Here is a 17,689-nt window from a genome sequence, read left to right as displayed (position 1 = left end):
CAGGAGACCTGTGTGCTAACTTAAGAGGTACCGTAGTTCCTAATGTCATAGGTTACTCCTAGGTACACACTTACTGGCTACAGGGGAAAGTGGGTGCACTGTAGCCTTCAAACCCCTGCCCACTGGGGACAGAGGGGACTTGGGTTAGATGGCTCCAGACAAGCATGTCCTGAGGAACAACCTGAGGAGCCTGGGCCGAGTGACATTAGTCATTGCCAGGGGACATGAATGATCTACAGATGCTTGGAGAGTGCCTCCCCATAATATCTTATAAATTATTGAGTGTATAGAAACAGACTTGAGACTGGACTATAGAAGACATGACCAATGAAACAGATATTCAATACTGTACCAAGAGAGCTGCCAGGAAAACAAAATCAAATTAGTAAATTTGAGAAAGCAAATTAAGTCCTCTACACTCTCAGTGAGAAGGCCTGAGCCAGAGGCATAGCTTCAAGGTGACAAGGACCCGTCATAGCACACAGTGCATGCTCAGCACAGAAGCGCAGTCTCTTCCTTTAGTGGTCACACAGGCAAACTGCAGAACCAGGCTGCGTGGGGGATACTGAATAAAGTCCGAGTGGTAAGTAACTTTGGGATTCACTGCCCACATTGCAGGGAAATAGAGGGTTGATTCTTCAAAAAGAAAAATATTATGATGTATGATGTTCTATCTTTCACTTTTACAAAATTTGTAATAAAGCACAATTCTTAAGCTGCTTTTCATTTTTTTTATTGCTGTTAATTCAAGGAAAAAAGGTTGCATAAAATCCAATCTGTTCTAGAAATATAAGTGGCCTTTCCAGTACATAACATTTCAAATATCAAAGTATATGGTAAACATACAAATAAGGAGAAGGCAACACACCTCCTATGTACAGTACAGTATTTTAAATCATAAAATAAGCTCCATAAAGTACACCTGGCAAGTGATTCACAATGCGGTCCATACGTGGCTTATCAAAACTCTCACTTGAACAACTCAACTGTAGCTTAACAATTAATTTAATAATGTGGTCCAAAAATACCTGGATCAAATAAAATATAATTAATCAAAATAATTTCCTTTACTCAAACTTTTTCTTCTTTTTAAATTAAAGCTTTCATCTACCCCTTCACACCCTCCCCTCCCCCTTTAATTCCCACCCCTGAAAGTTTCAAAATGTACATTGGTGCTATAAATAGAAATGCTATCTAGGAAGCATTGGATGAAGCTTCTTTTTCTTCAAGTTTTTTTCCTCTTGTTTAGCAATCTGTTAGGCTTCTGAACCAATTCTGTTAGGTTCCTTGCTGTGCACCAATGTTGCCTCGCACAACAAAAACCTCTTGTGTCTGCTCTGTCCTGAGGGACAGGAACGGACCCAAACCCCTTACCACATGACCATACAGCGGCAGGTGCTCTTTGCCGTTGAATGCAGCAGTCCACAAACACACCCAATCTCCCAGATAACCTCAGTGCACTTTAGGAAATCAAAAATTACCTGGAAGCAGTTTAGTACAGAGATTGGCTTTTAAAAAAACCTTTTTTTTTTTTTTTTTTAAACAGCAGCATTAAACTTAGTGACATGACACTGACATGATTAATACCATCTTAACACACTCGGAATTCAGTCTTTCACATTATAGTCAAGCACAGTGGTAAACTGGTATAAAAGTGACTTTGCTAGGAGAGACAGATTAGGAACAAATACCTGACTTTTGCAGAAATGCAGAGCTTCTGTTCAGACTGCAATAAACCGCACACATTTCAACACAACATAACACTGTAACAGTTGGTGCAGGAAAAGAGGTCTTCGCTCAGGTAGTGTCTCCACAGGACACAATGGTAGACTACAAGTAAAACAGGCTGCTGACTGCCATTGCCAACACAAACACAGAGAACAGCACTCACACTAGTTTGTTCACTTTATGTCTCTCTGAGCAACAGGCTACAAAAGTATGATGAAGTAAAAAGTTGTTTGTAAGAAAAAGCTCTTTGTCCACTTCATACATCATATTTTTTCAGTTTTATGTGGTTTCACTTTTTCCACTTAATATTTATTTGGAAAACAAGCGCTCCATATACGTATTTATGTGGTGCTGTTTATTACAAGTATATTCCCTATTTGGGGAATTTGATTTCTCCCTTATGATGAAGGAGAAACAGTTTACTCTAAATTCATGTGTAGAGCAGTTTACAGAAGTGTGGGCCAATGCACCGGCCGCCCCATGCAGTGTGCCACTGGAACACAGGGGTGGCGGAGAGAAAGATGTACTTTAGGATGAAAGAGAGAAAAGCTGGGGAAGAGGCAAAGTATCTTTTTTTTTTTTTTTTTTTTTAAACCATACGACTGTCACTAGTGTTGTTAAAAAAAAAAAAAGTCAGATACACAGTTTTAGAAATTCAGTAAACATTACACACAGCAAGGATTCAGTGTAAAGAAAAAACCACGCATCCGTTTTCCTTTTGATAGTTTGTTTGGATGTTTAACATGAATCATACAGATAAGCCTGTTGTTGAACCAGGAGACCAGAGGCTCAAAAGCAATGCATTCTTTTTTTTGTTTTGGACATCAGTACAGGAGAAATGAAAAACCCCAACTGCGTAGACATCTCGGAAATGTATAGACAAAAAAACACGAACAAAATACCTTTCCTTTCCTCCCCTCCACACCCCACCATGACTCCCCACACTTCAGTGTGTTAAGTAGTAGGCAAGCTTTACTCGATTCAGTCTGCAGAGTCCAACGTATCATTAGAAGGGGGGAGGGGAGGTGCGTATCTCAGTCTGTAAGTGCCTAAAATGGGAAAGAGAACTGCTAAGTCACTGCTCACAATGCAACACATCACAACCACTACAAGCTATCAAATGGGCATGCTCGACAGAAGGCATCTTCTGCACTACCATGATTCCAAAACGGTAAATAAAATGACTTTCTAAAAGTAATAAAGTTCGTGCTCTTTGTTCTACCTACAGCTATCAAACTTCAGCTTTCTTTAAAAATGCTAAGTATATACTCCCAATTCAAGACTCTATTACTGGGTGATGTCTGGCAAAATGACAAAAGCCAAATGCAAGTGATAGGTTTGAGGTGTATATGGAATTTGCATCTTACTCGTACTTAAGAACATTTTCTTAGTTTTTTGGTGGTGATAATATTCAATTCAGTTCAAATTCTCTTACTCCCAAACCAGCGCTTAAAATATTTTGTACCTTAAAATGCAATAGCATTTTACTTAAAGCACCTACTGAGCAGGAAAAGAGCAGGGGCAATACACTGAGCACGGGCTGGCTAGCTATGCAGCTATACTAAAATAACAACTAAAAATCTTACATAGCAGATGACTCTATTTTGTCCTAGTTTTTTAATATTTAAAAATTTGCTCACTTTATGAAAGAGGATTGTAGCTTTAAAAAAAAGTGCTGCAAACCAGAGATTTGACATTCTATTGGCAAATTCCCGTTATATTCTTTAAAAAGTGCCTATCTGGTTTCTTCCTTGCTTGGGAACTGAACTGCTCTGAATTTCCTGGTGCTGTATGACCTGGGTCTACAATAGGCTCTGCTGTCTGCACTTACGACTCATCACATCGGTAAACACACACACAATGACTTTCAACAAGATCCCCACGACCAGTAAGGTGGGGAGACACGAGCACACTAAAAGCAAGTCCTCTGGGAGCTCTCATGATTACCTTGTTGACTGGCCTCCATGGACGACTGCTTACACTCCTGTGCAAAGTGTCCGCTTACACCACAGTTGTAACATGAAACACTCCCATTCTTCTTGGGCCCTGAACCACTCGTGTTGGCAACTACACTGGGTGCTGCATATACGGGATAGTATCTCCCAAATCCTGCCACCTGCTGCAGGCCATAGCTGGCTTGGTTCCCCATGACGGGGTCATGCACCAGTCCATTTGCATATGGTGTCGGAGGCAGAAAGAAAGGAAGTTGGTTTCCATTGCTCTGATGTGCTTGGTTGAGGTAGCTGCCATTGCAGAAGGATGGCAGAGGGAAGATTGGGAGTCGGTACACAGGTCCTGGCATTGGGTTAGTAGGATAATAGTAACTATTTGGCTGAAGGTTTCCATTGGTCCCACAGCTGCACCTTCGCCCACAAGAACCACAAGGACCTGAGCCCACCTGCTGTGGTGGCAACACTGTCCCATTAGCGTTCGTGTTTCCCACAGCACTGATGTAAGAGGTGCTGTCGCTCTGTGCAGTACTGTGTGTCAGAGCAGGGCTTGGGCTGGGGGCAGGGCCTGGGGTGTGGGTAGGAACCGCAGGAGGGACTGCAGACTGGGCCTGACTCATGCCGGCTCCCACGGACTGGGTGGAGGTGGACGCTGTGCTGAGCACACTGGAATTCTGGCTGGGTAACACACTGGCAGCAAGGGGAGAGCCCGGGAGGGTGTAGGGAGCTGGTGGCTGTGCAGCTGAGAGGCCAGCTGCTGGAAGAACTACCTTCACATTGGTAGGCTGAGGGACTGTCCCTGTGTTTCCCTCAATTTGAGGCACCATTTGATTGAGTCCTACCACTTGGGATGCAGATTTGGTGATGGGGTCCGTGGCAGCACCAAGAGATCCTGGGAAACTGCCCGGGTTATGGACAGGAATGAAGGCCGTGTTTGGTGATCCGATGCTCAGACTCCCAGCTGGCTGCTGAGGGACATTCAGCGGGCAGCTCTCGGAAGATCCCTGCGGCGGCGGCAGCTTCAGCCTCTGAATCGTTAGGTGCAAAGCAGGAGTACTGCTATGAGGAAGGAACGCTGATGGAAGAGACAGAGGGGAAGCCAGCAGTTCCAGGTGCTTTTCTGATTCGCCAGCAGCAGTTGCTGGTCCTAATAGCCCAACAGGGGTCGCACTGGTGGACTCCCTAATTGCAGAAATAGCAACAGGACTCGGAACAAGCATGCCTATTGTTTTGCCATCAGCAGATTTGGGGGGAGGAACGACAACTTCAGACTTCTGGGCAACGTGATGCATGACACAGTGTAAAGCTGGCATAAAGGAAATATGCTGATACTTGGGCGAGTTTAAGGGATCGTCTAAGAGGCTTCCGTTGTCGGTTCCTAAGGAAGCCATGTCCACAGGTGGCTGGACAGGAACAGCCTGGTTGACAGAGCTGTAAGTTGTAAACCTGGTTGCCAATGGATTCCCAGAATCGTCAGAATTGCTGTCTGTGTCTGAGGGAAACAAATAGAAATACATGTTAACACAAATGTTAACTCCCATTTCTCTTGCTGGAAACTAATTTTCAGTCCACCTAAAATGAACTTTGAAGTTTGGAACTGGAGGAAACATGTCCCCTAAGCTTCCTAAAAGCCAAACTGACCCTATTTTAATTTTTGGGTTTCTACAGACTTTATTTAAAAAATACAGAGATTAAAAAAAATAAGAGATTCTGGAAAATGTGAAGACAACAGAAAGATCAGAGGCTGCCAGGGGTGGAAAGTGGGGGAGAGATGACTAGGAGGAACACGGATTTTTAGGCAGTGAAACACTGTGATATTGTAATGACAGATTAATGCCATTAATCATTTATCCAAAGCCATTGAAAGTATGCCATCAAGAGTGAACTCTCAGCCCTGGCCGGTGTGGCTCAGTGGATAGAGCATAGACCCAAACACTGGAGTCATGGGCTCAATCCCCTGCCCTGGAGGGCGAGTGTGTGGGAGGCAACCAATCAATGTGTTTCTCTCACATAAATCTTTCTCCCCCTTTTCCTCTCTCTCTTAAAAAAAAAAAAAAAAAAAAAAAATCCTCTGTTGAGGATTAACAACAACAACAAAAAGTGAACTCTCAGGTAAACTATGGACTTTGGGTGATAACGCTGTTCAATGGGGGTTCATTCTTGGTAAATATATCGATAAACAAACTATTCTAGTGAGTTATGTTGAAAATGGGGGAGGTTATTCATGTGTGGGAGGAACGGGGTAGATGGGAAATCTCTGTACTTTCCTCTCAATTTTACTGTAAATCTAAAACTGCTCTACAAAAATAATATCTTTAATAATAAAAAAAAAAATCAACAGGTAAAGTAACAAAAGGTTAATTGTTGGATGAATGACGCACAGTGTAAAATACGAAGATTTATTTAATATCACCTTATTACTGAGGAAAGGATTAGATATTTTTAACTTTAATCAATTTTAGGCAATTCACTTGATTTATATTCTGTACTACAAAATCCAAAGGCTTCCTATCTGTCTCACATAAATAATACCATTTAAAGGAGCCCAATCAAGAGCCCATTTGTATTTAACTCAAATATCTAGAGGTCGGGAATATAAGAGTTTTTTTCAGAATGCAATACATATTCTTACTTTTATATATTTCCGTGGGGTAAAGAAAATTTAAAGCTTTTATTAGAGTCATAAAACAAATGTGCTAGAACACAGGAAGCAGGGCAGGCATAAGAGCACTGCTCTTCCTGAGAGCAAAACGACATAGGCAGAGACAAAATTTAACCGCACTGGTTTTTATTACTGTATCATACTTATGCTTGCATATAGAAATAACTTCAATCCAGACTTGTCCTGGATTTCCTGACTTTTGGTATAAAGAGGGCAAAACATAAAATCTAATTCACAATATTTAAATATCATAAAGCCAGATACTGCAATAATATGTACAGAGACCATGCAATGAACATCTCTCTACTAATATATAAGCAGAACTGTAATACTGAAATGTTTAGATTTATTAAGACCAAAACTAGTTATATTGAGCTAAGATGTTAAAATGTTTTTAAACAATACACTAAAAACAAATCATTCAAGTCTTCCTGGAAAATGGTTAAACTGAACCTACTCAGTGATAAAACATCACGGTGTTGTTAATTCAACTATTATAATTTACATCAGAGGGAAGAGATTCAATTTATGAGTAAATGGTTCTAGCATAAACTCCCCTTAATAGCTGAAGTGTTAATTGCTAAACTTTACAAAACAAAATGTATCCAAAAGTTAGTAACTTATTTAGGGCATTATATCTATATCTGTACCATCGTTATGAGTAGAGTTAAAGAAACATTTAAGTAAAAAAAAAAAAAAAAAAAAAAAAAAAAAAAAGCTGTAATAATTTTCAGATGGTCAATTAAATTTCTATATAAACTGTTTTTGTTTTTGTTTTCAAATTATAAGAGAAAGTTTATTTAAGAAGTTACAGAGGTAGTAGAAGTGAGCCAGCTGGCTGCGTAGGCTCAGGAAACAAATTATAGAACCAAAAGAGGATGGTGCTTGGAGCTTGGGAGAGGGCAAGGCAAAGGTGATGTGCTGGGGGAAGTAGTGGAGGAATGAAAGGCCTGGGCATGATCCCAAGAGAAGTGCGCATCTAAATCTTAAGCCACAGCAAATGGACCCATGATTTTAAGTGGCCCCAAAATGATTTTCTGGGCATTGTAACGGCTCATCTAGCTGGAGAGAGAGAGGTCTCATCCTTTTGTGTGTGTTGACTTTAAAAAGTACAGCCTCAAAACAATACTCCATTAGAAACAATAAGAACAAAGCCACATGCTTTTCAAAGAAACCTTTTCATGCCCTTAAAATCAAAGCTTTTTAAAAAATAAATCATAGTGGATATTCACCCCCTGTGGGTTTAGAGAGTCCCATAAGTTTTCATTTAGAGAAGGTTCATTACTGGGCCTTTCCAAAAAAGGGTAAGTTCCTCTATACAGGCCACCAACTCACCCTAAAGATGACAAAAAAGGGATGCTATAAGGTAACCCAGAGTACAGATGTACTCGCAGATCCAAAATGCAGTGATGTTGTAGACTGTCGGAATTGGGGGTAGAGTCACTGCATGCGACACGTGGTATTACTTGAATTGCAAAATAAAGAGTGGCTAAATGTATGTGAGCCAGCAGCACAATTGCCACCGTTCTTTGACAAGACCTGACACTGTAACACAGAAGCTAGGGTCTCAGCTGTGGCCTGCCGAGGAGAAGCCACATGTGGTTTAAATGCTGTGTTCCAAGGATCTCCAGAGATCTTCAAGTGACCAAGAGAAATAATTTACTACTGCCCACCAGCATGTCACCAATCAGATATCATCACCATGTGTAAAAAAGGCATCCTCATTCAAATTATACATTTTTGAGATCTCACTTCTAGAGCAGAGTAGGGGCTTCTGATACTCCACTCCTTAAAAGCAACAAGAATGCTGGCAAAAAGTGTCAAAATCAAATTTTTCAGAACTCTGGAGATTAACGACTTGCAGCAGTCTGAGGAGTATTTATTCAAGAAAAACAGCTGAATCTCAAGAACTGTGGCATTTTACCTGGCCTAATTCTATCTCACTTTCTCCAGCTCTGAAGTAGCTTTGTAACTATCAGTCTTACAACTATAGTAGTTATGAAAGCCAGCAGCCAGCAGCCACAGAAGCATGGGTTTGGACCTCTCAAAAAGCCAGGCCCAAGGGAATGTCACTATCTGACTGGCAACTTCAGCTCACACTATGTTAACAGGCTTTTATTAACAGGGCATTGGTCACAAACAATCAGCAGCAACTTTTTAACAACTTGGCTTCCTGAGGCACTATTACCAGTTAGGGCTAACAAAAAGAAAAACTGAAGAAGAAACACTGGAGAATGAAATGTCCATAGGGAACTTTGAAAAGCTTCTGATATATTCTTAGGAATCTAGAAGGTCACATTCATTGTCTAGGGCTGCATGCTTGCCCAGGAAATACTTAAGAAGGCTTTCACATTTGACTGTATTTGAGCCTCTGTTTAAAGAGGAATTGAAGATATAATACTTTCAAAAAACAAATACCAAAATGGCAGAGTGTAAATCATAACTTATCAATAATGACAGTAAATTTAAACAGATTAAGCACTTCAAATGACAAAGATAGGCAGAATGGCTAAAAAATCATAACCCAATTATATATTGTCTATTAAGAGATACACTTTAGATTCAAAGACACAAATAGGTTTAAAGTAAAAGGATGAAAAAAGAGGTACCCTAAAAACAATACCCAAAAGAGCTAAAGTGGCTATCTTACTATCATATAAAAATTAAGAAAAAAATTGTTTTAGGGACAAAGGATATTTTATAATGATAAAAGCATCAATTCATCAGGAAGACATTAAAATTATAAATATATATGCATCCAATAAGATATCAGTTTTTAATCTTTCTACACTAACTATACATTTTGTTATGACCATCTTCTTTTTTAATTTCATACGTAGTGAAATGTTAAAAAACAAAAACAAAAAAACAACATTGCCAGGACCTGCTAAGTCAATGGTCCATACACTCTTTATACCAATTAAATTAAAAATCAATAACGATACTTATGAGAACATAAAATTACTTATGTATGACTGATTTTAAGAGACAACACATATTACCCTCCACTACCCCCATGTTTACTCCAAAGAGCAAACCTCTGTCTTTTTCTTCTTCACTTTCAAAACTCTCTCTTCCATCATGTCGTGGGCTAGAGGGAGAACTGTAACTCTCTGAAGATGTTTCTCCACATGTGTCATGTCCAGATCCAATGTCCAAATTCGCATCTAAAAATAATAATTCTATTTTTAAAAATCATGTTAAGTAGTTAAATTAAATTCTGAATTGAACCAGTAGAAATAAGTTACATCTGTAATTTTTTGTTTTTGTTTCAGTTTTCCTACAATTATCTAAAAAGCTGGTATCTGAGCTAGGTAAAAATTCACTATTAAATCACAATCTTAATTGAAAATAATTTATAAATACATTCTTAAAACAACAAAGGCAGAGGAAAATGTCAATATTATTGACTTTAAAAAAATCAGAGTTAAGGTTCCTTGTAAGGTCTTGTTCAATAACAACAGCATACTGGGCCATTTTCGAAGTCTAGATATTTTAACTTCTCAGAACTTGTTGGACATTCATTCTTTAAAAGACCTCAAGAATAGAACTGACTGCCAAAAAATGCCTATTCAGTTAAAATTACTATGCCTGAGTATTCAAAAGGAGTGGACTGAGTAGCTCTTTTGAGTTCTGCCTAGAAGCCAAGGTGACTCAGAGGCAGTGTTCGGGGTGAAGTGTAAAACCTGTCATGATGAATTAGCTATATCTCTTTTGAGTATAGAGGCAAGATTATTGGTATACATAGCATAGGACAACCCTGCACTATCCCTAATTTAGGGCATTGTCCTATTCATTTCTGTAAATCCATAGTTTCTGCCTTGCAACAGCATTCAACTTGCTTAGTGAATAGTTTAGTGCATAAATCCCCAAAAGAGGGATTTCAGAGGGATCTTTTAAAACTACAGATGAGTGAATTATTTCCATGGCAACTTGGTAAAACCAATGAAAGATAATAACTATTAATCACTTGGACAAAATATATGTTAGAGAAAAGATATGGTTTGTGATGACCAAGTTAGTTGACTAAGCTGTGCCTTTTGAAGGGAGTAAATTTGCAGCAATTGTTAAAAGATGACCTAGCCTAGCCACCTATAATAGTGAATAAATACCAAATAACAAATAAAGTCATTAAATATTGCTAATTCCTTTTGAGAAATAAAATCCCAAACTACCACGGAAAAATTGAACAAAATCTCATGAGGCTGTAAGTGGCTGAGGAGTTAGTTATTGGGCAAGTAATGATTTTAAAGAAAAGTAACCTGGAGTATACTTATCCTATAAAATAAAAGGCTAATATGCAAATAGACCGAACAGCAGAATGACCAGTCACTATGACATGAACTGACCACAAGAGGGCAGACGCTCAACACAGGAGCTGCCCCTTGGTGGTCAGTGTGTTCCCACCAGTGGAGCGCCACTCAGCCAGAAGCCAGGTTCACAGATGTCAAGCACAGCAGATGCAGGTGACATCCTCCAAGGGGTTCCAGACTGCAAGAAGCCCAGGCCGGGTTGAAGGCCCCTCCCCGCCTCAGTGCATGAATGTTGTGCACCGGGTCTCTAGTGTACAATAATAGGTTTTGAATTACCAATCATGGTGTGACCAAGGGATGCACATCAACACCAATGGCCACCCGAAGACAAACTTATGTGCCATAATGGCCAAAACCTGGCATTAAATTGGACTAACATTATTGAAACCTCTAAAACTGTGGCACATATGGAAATTCTGCATATAAATATTTCAACCAGCGTATAACAAAATTAACAATATAAGGATTAAGAGAATCAATGAGACAACATGATAGTCTCAAACAAAAAATGACAGGCTAAAATAGAAACCAGTGGGTCAGGTGAGCTCAGATTTGCTCACTAAAACTCAGACAGTGAAACTACAGAATGTGTGTGCGTGTGTGCTTTTAAAGCAGCTATTTCTCAAAATGACAATTTAAAAAATTATTTTCTTTAGATTATATAGCTAGTAAACATTCAAATCACCAAATTATCACATATTAATTTGTAGTTTTCAAATAACTAAATACATAAATTTAAATCCACACTAAATATAATTTTCTCTTTTTGATAATCTCTTAGGAATTGTATAGTCTTTGGAATTTTTATGAGAAATTATGTGATACCCTAGAATCAGAAGGTGTGAAGGTGAGGATATGCCAAAGGATATTCCACAAATTGTCCTTATAAATAGAGATATAAACTTCTTTATTTGTTATGTTGTCTCACAGGGTAAAAGATCATGCAAGAAGACAAAAAGCAAAAACTTACATTAGCCACTATTCTAACAATAAAAATTCTAGTAATTAGTATATATGAACAAATAGAAATTACACTTAACTATTTAGGTACATGAGACCACAATTAAAGAAAGTTGGAGATATTTAAATCACTAAAGCCTTTTTAAAAAAATTGAGAAGTCAACCACATCATTCTCCCCAAGTTTTTTGGTGCCACAATCAGCAACAGAAGAGCGGGGTGGAAGAAATATGGGTGATACACTGGAACAGAGTTCTTAATAGCGTAGACAAGGTAAATCATACATCTCTTCAGCAGAGGGTTAACACATGAAGTTTTAAAGCAAAAACACTGTAAAGAATACTGATGATGACCAGTACTGTGAGCTTTTGGAAAGGCAGCAACATGGAGGGGGACTGTGAGGGATTATTTTGTTCCTTTTTGTACCTTTAGAATTTCAAACTACATGAATGTATTATTACTCAAAATAGAAGTTAAAATTTTAAATTAAAAACAAATACTTATCTTAAACTAGACTGAATTATTTAAAGATCTGAACAACATACAAATCAGGACCCCATATTTTCAGTTTTTCAATCTAGTATCCACATTTTATGATATGCATGATTGTTCCATAAAAAAAGAAATCAAAATATATCGTGAGTTTATTGAATGCTTTAGGTAATTCCTTAATGCCTTAATATTTTAAGGAGAAATAACAGAGTTTTTCATAAGTTGGAGACATCAAACACCTGAGCTACATTTGATATCAATGAGACAAGTTGTCAAGGTATATTTTATTTATAATTATGCTCTATAACTCATTAAGTATATATGAATCAGTGACATGTATATACAAGATAAAACAGACAGAATAAAGTTTATCTTAAACATCCTGAAGTTGTACTTTCATAATATTTGAAAACAGAGAAATTAGAACTTGAGATATTAAAAAGTTCTTAATAAAACTTTTTAGCATATGTGTTCTTTTAACTTAGACTAGTGAAAAGGAACTAAATTATTGAACACCTATGTACTCAGTGCTAGCTAAATTCTTTCACAATAAATTTTTTACAATCTGCTGAAGTAGGCATTAGTCCTGTTTTTCAAATGAGGAAACTAAGACTTCAGAGAGGCCACACATTTAAGAAACCAGTGGAGTTCAACATTGAAATGCATATCTGTCCGAGACTAAAATCCATACATTTCTCCTCTGAAAATATGAAGCTAAAAAGGAGAGAAGTGTCACAAACTTCTTTGGTGAGCACCAGTTCCCAAATTATGTGAGACAAGAGAGAGTGATCTTGTGAGAGTGGTATATATAAAGTAGATTTACAGTTGTGAGTAAAACTGAAGAACACAGTTTTTCTTGTATTATTTACTTAGTATCTTTCTATACAAACCACTGTAAACCTCCTTTTGCCCACCTCTGTATTTGACAAGAGTTTCAACTGGAGAATGACCTGATTTATTGCATATGCTTTAGAAGACAATACGGTGGCAGTGTAGAAAAAACACAAGAAGGAGGCAAGGACAACAGGGAGACCTGGCAAAAGCTTTTCCAATCATCCATTGGCAGAGAGACCTTTTGTCTTATTTCAGCTTTTTCCTCTTCCTTTTAGCTGCCATCACCACAAGAAACATCAAAATGTTAAAACATATTCCTAAACTACATGGATTCCCTCCCCCCACCATGCTATTTCCCCTCCATCCCCCGCAAAGACAGCTAATTCATTCAATGAGTTGGTCCGATGATTTTATAGTCAAAATTAACCACATTTCCTTTATTCAAGCTCTCTAAATAAATATCTAGTTAAAAAAACACTCAATTAAAAACATCCTGGTTATTTATGTTGCATCATATCTTAATGTAGTAACATTTGAATAACACCTCAATTTTAAATCCTTATTTGTGCGATCAGTCCAGTATTAGGTACACAAATGCACAAAACATTCTCCTAGTAGTCTGTGGGCTTGTATTATTTTTTTAAATCTTTACTCTTAATAGTAAAGGTCAACTGACACAGAAAAGTTATCAATGAACCATCTCTCGGTCAAATGAACACATAACCTTTCACCTAAAAATAAAGGGATCTTAAAATAACAGTGGGTAAACGAAAACCACACAAATCTAGTACAAGAGTATGAGGATCTGAATTCCTCTAAAGTACCATAAAACTCCAGAGGACAGTCACTAAACATGAAAAAGTGACCAGATTCTAAAAATGACTTTCTATAAGAATGGGTCCCAGGTGCCAGGAGGGTGGGAAAGGCCTGCCAGGTCTCCTGGACCTCTCCTCTGGAGCAGGGACCAGCTTGAGACGGTAGCAGGCGAGGAGGCTGCTGGCAGCAGAGGAGAGAAGAGCTGGGTCAGCAGAACTGTAGTACACTCCATGGCCCAGTCATATTTCCTACATTAATGCCATTCATTAATACTTCAGAACTGTTTAATTCAGACACTGCTATTCACATCAACACAGGATAAAAGCATGTCAGGATTTAACATAACAGCTCAATTCCTACTACAGAAGATATACTAAAGACATTTCGGCGATGGGTATTTGAAATAAGTACAAACATTCTTACCTTTCACAGAACCAGCCTGGGCATGCTGAGGTGTAGAGAGTCTAATACCATTTATTCTACTATTCAATCTGTTGTCAGTTTTCTTAATTTTCTCTCTAAATCAAAAGTATACAAGTTACCAACACTTTTATAAGGTTCTGCAGAGAACACATTAAGTACAGTAGTATTACTAAAATTCCCCTCATTTTTAGAATTAAAACTTTTTTTTAGTAAGATATACTCTAAAAGCAAGATTTGATGTCCAGTTCTGAGAGTTTTGCCCCTCCAAACTGAATATAATATTTGACAAGAGCTTTCTTTTTATCACTTGCATTTGTTGATTATTCTGCACTAAAAAATAAAGCCCAGAGGTAAAAATATAAAGAAAACAAATGGAAAAATACTACTTATACTACATAAATTAAATGTGCCCATAATCAAATGCTCTGTGTTGCCCTTTCTAACCAATTTCTATTACTGGAGACATAAAATTGAACCTACTTTTCTACTTGTGGCTTTCCTTTCTTCTTATTTATTGAAGATAAGCTTCGTTTTTCACTTGAATGCTAGTGGATAGAATAGAAGGAAATCAGACTAAAGTTAATGCCTCAGTTTGGAAGGTATCCTCTTATTCTGCTACCAAGATTAAAATGAGCCGAAACCATTTTGGCTCAGTGGTAGAGCGTCCGTCTGTGGACTGAAAGGTCCCAGGTTCGATTCCGGTCAAGGGCATGTACCTTGGTTGCGGGCACATCCCCGGTGGGAGGTGTGCAAGAGGCAGCTGGTTGATGTTTCTCTCTCATCGACGTTTCTAGCTCTCTATCTCTCTCCCTTCCTCTCTGTAAAAAATCAATAAAATATATTTAAAAAAATATTAAAATGATACATTCCCAGATGTATATTCTAATAGATTTTTATTTTTCAACTTATCAGAACCACTAAGATTTTTATAATCCTAGACAAATACTTCATATTGTTAATCATGAGAAGAAAAATATCTATTTAATATTTTGCTTTTAAAATGGACTTGAATTTTCTTCTGAATACATAAAACACAAGTGACTTGCTATCTGTTTACTTAGTATTTTCTTAAAGTTCAGGTTGGTAAAACTGTGATACACGATTTTGTCAACTCTAACAAGAAAAGGTGTGCAGGTGCTGAAGTGGAGGCAGAACAATTTTAAAGGATATACTCTGAAAACAGGCCATTAAGTATGATTAAGATAACATACACTTTCTCAAAATATGCTTTAACGCTTTAGTTCATAAACATTCCAGTAAAGGTTACTATTTGGATCTGAGTATTGTCCAGAAATGAAAATCTGGTTGTTAACTCTATTCTTTAGAGAGAAAGTGGTTCTCTCCATGACTGCATCAGCAAGCACTCTCTCTGCACGTGGGGTGCCATATTACCTGAACACATTTGAGAGCACTGTGCTTTCTGATCCCACCATACCCTAAGGGAGCGAGTATGTCCTCATTACACTCAGGAGGGCCAGCACCTGGCCCAACTATTCATGAGGGAAGGTCAGCTTCAAAATTCGCATCACCAGTAGCAATAAAGTGACAGAGATGTGAATTATTTCAAAAGCAAAAAAAAAAAAAAAACATAACAATTTAATGTATCCATAGTTAGAATTAATGTTTTAGGCATCATATTAAAATGTACTAATTTTTTGAGCAATAAAAGTAATCTAAATAAACTTTTCAGGTCTCAGAAGAGCTTAGATCATATAAACCAATTAAATTTGAAGTCTAACACAAACATTCCTTCAGTCATTCTTACCAGATATACTCTCTGACATAGTGGTGCCTACAGAACTCTATTCTTACTGAGTAGCAATGCTTTAACCATATGGCATGAAGACAAAACAAAGCCCCCATAAATACCTGGTCAGGTAAGGCTGCACAGTGCTCCGGGTGCTGAATGGGGGTGCAGCTTTGGCTCCTCCAGTCCACAATGCCATTCTCTTCAGAATACTGCACAGACAGCCCATCCAATGGAGAACAACTTGTACCAACGGTGCTATCAAAAAGAAAGTTTATACAAGCATGAATATCTGTTCTCAAGAATCTAACCTACTGTATGATTATTGAGGAAGCTATAGTAACACTTTCTTTAGTATACACAGAATACATTATCGGAAACAAATATACTATGAGAATTAACCAGTATACAGCTATCTTACCTATTTAATAATAAACCCCTGTCTCTAAGGAGATTAATAACAGTTGTGTATTGTCTTTAGACCCTGTGCAATGGCCATCCTGCACCACTTATAGTTGGGGTGTAACCCCAATCTTGAGAGAATCACCAAGTACTACATACATCTAAGGCATGAGAAGGGACAGGACAATGTGACTGAAAAGGAACAGACAAAAACGAAACAGACACAAAGAGAATCCAGAATGAAGTTACTATGGGTGGATTTTTAAACAATAGTGCTTAGCAGGATCAATGATTACAAGAATACTGGGAAATATAAAAAAGAACCAGCCCGGCAAGCATGGCTTAGTGGCTGAGAGTTGACCTCTGGGGCCAGGAGGTCAGGGTTCGGTTCCTGGTCAAGGCACATGCCCAGATTGTGGGCTTGGTCCCCAGTGTGGGGCGTGCAGAAGGCAGCTGATCCATGATCCTTTCTCATCATTGATGTTTCCATCTCTCTCTCCCTCTCCCTTCCTCTCTCTGAAATCAATAAAGCTATATTAAAAAGAACCAAATTTAAATTCTAGAACTGTAAAATGAAATAAATTTAAGAAATGAATGGATAAATAGATGAAAAACACAATGAAAAGTCTAACATAGGCACACCACGTCTTGGAAGAGGGAGGAAGAGAATAGGGCAGAATAATGTCTGAAGTAATGCTCGGACTTCTCTAAAACCAAAAAGTATCAAGCTTCAGGCTCAAGGAGCAGAATTAATTCAAAGAAAACTACAAAGATATTGTAGGAAAACTACTGAAAACCAGACAATGAGAAAAATCTAAAAAGAGCTCGAAAATGCACACAAACTTCCAAAGAGCAACTATAAGATTAAACAATGGATGCCAGCTGTCTTAAATGTGAGTTTCCCCCAAAAACAGAGCTGGAATGTCATAGTTAATCTGGGGGGTGATCCCAGGAAACAGGATCAAGAAATGGGTGAATGAAGTAGGAGAGGAAGAAAAACCAATGTGAGGGGTCCATTACTGACGGTGCCACTACAAGCAGGAGCAGTTTAAATCAGCTGTGACCTCTCAGTTATCTACCCAAAGGACAGGAAGCTGGATCTCCTCTATCAGTAGAGAACTGATCTTGACCCCCAGGCAAATTAACTAGTACCTCTTGAGGGCAAGCAAGGCCGAAAGAATCTGCCAAAGCCCTGATGCAGAAGGTGAAAACTCTTGTGGTAGGGCTTGTGGTGGGACAATAGTAATGTGAGGGGCGTCAAAAATAATATAAATGGCCTGACCAGTTTGGCTCAGTGGATAGAGCGTTGGCCTATGGACTAAAAAGTCCCAGATTCGATTCCAGTGAAGGGCATGTAGCTGGGTT

At 38.3% G+C, this 17,689-nt stretch overlaps 1 protein-coding gene across 2 annotated transcripts in view; it reads right to left on the bottom strand.

Moving 5' to 3' along the window:
• Nucleotides 1-720: 720 nt before the first annotated feature.
• Nucleotides 721-17,689, bottom strand: part of ZCCHC2 (zinc finger CCHC-type containing 2) — a 48,785-nt gene continuing 31,816 nt past the window's right edge. Inside the window, exons 9-14 of one of the 2 annotated variants that reach the window (XM_084888298.1) lie at nucleotides 16,045-16,180; nucleotides 14,656-14,720; nucleotides 14,176-14,270; nucleotides 9,342-9,506; nucleotides 3,676-5,169; nucleotides 721-2,777 (exon numbers count right to left, since the gene is read on the bottom strand). In XM_084888298.1, the coding sequence (XP_084744424.1) occupies nucleotides 2,710-2,777; nucleotides 3,676-5,169; nucleotides 9,342-9,506; nucleotides 14,176-14,270; nucleotides 14,656-14,720; nucleotides 16,045-16,180 (2,023 nt within the window). In that variant the 3' untranslated portion in view covers nucleotides 721-2,709. The remainder of the gene's footprint in view (nucleotides 2,778-3,675; nucleotides 5,170-9,341; nucleotides 9,507-14,175; nucleotides 14,271-14,655; nucleotides 14,721-16,044; nucleotides 16,181-17,689) is intronic. The other variant, XM_084888299.1, reaches the window with a different exon arrangement.

This window comes from Pipistrellus hanaki, assembly GCF_964339955.1.
Source record: "Pipistrellus hanaki genome assembly, chromosome: 6".
Taxonomy (NCBI): Eukaryota; Metazoa; Chordata; class Mammalia; order Chiroptera; family Vespertilionidae; genus Pipistrellus; species Pipistrellus hanaki.
The sequence above is the reverse complement of the archived record's forward strand: the minus strand, read 5'-3'. Positions and strand labels throughout refer to the sequence as shown.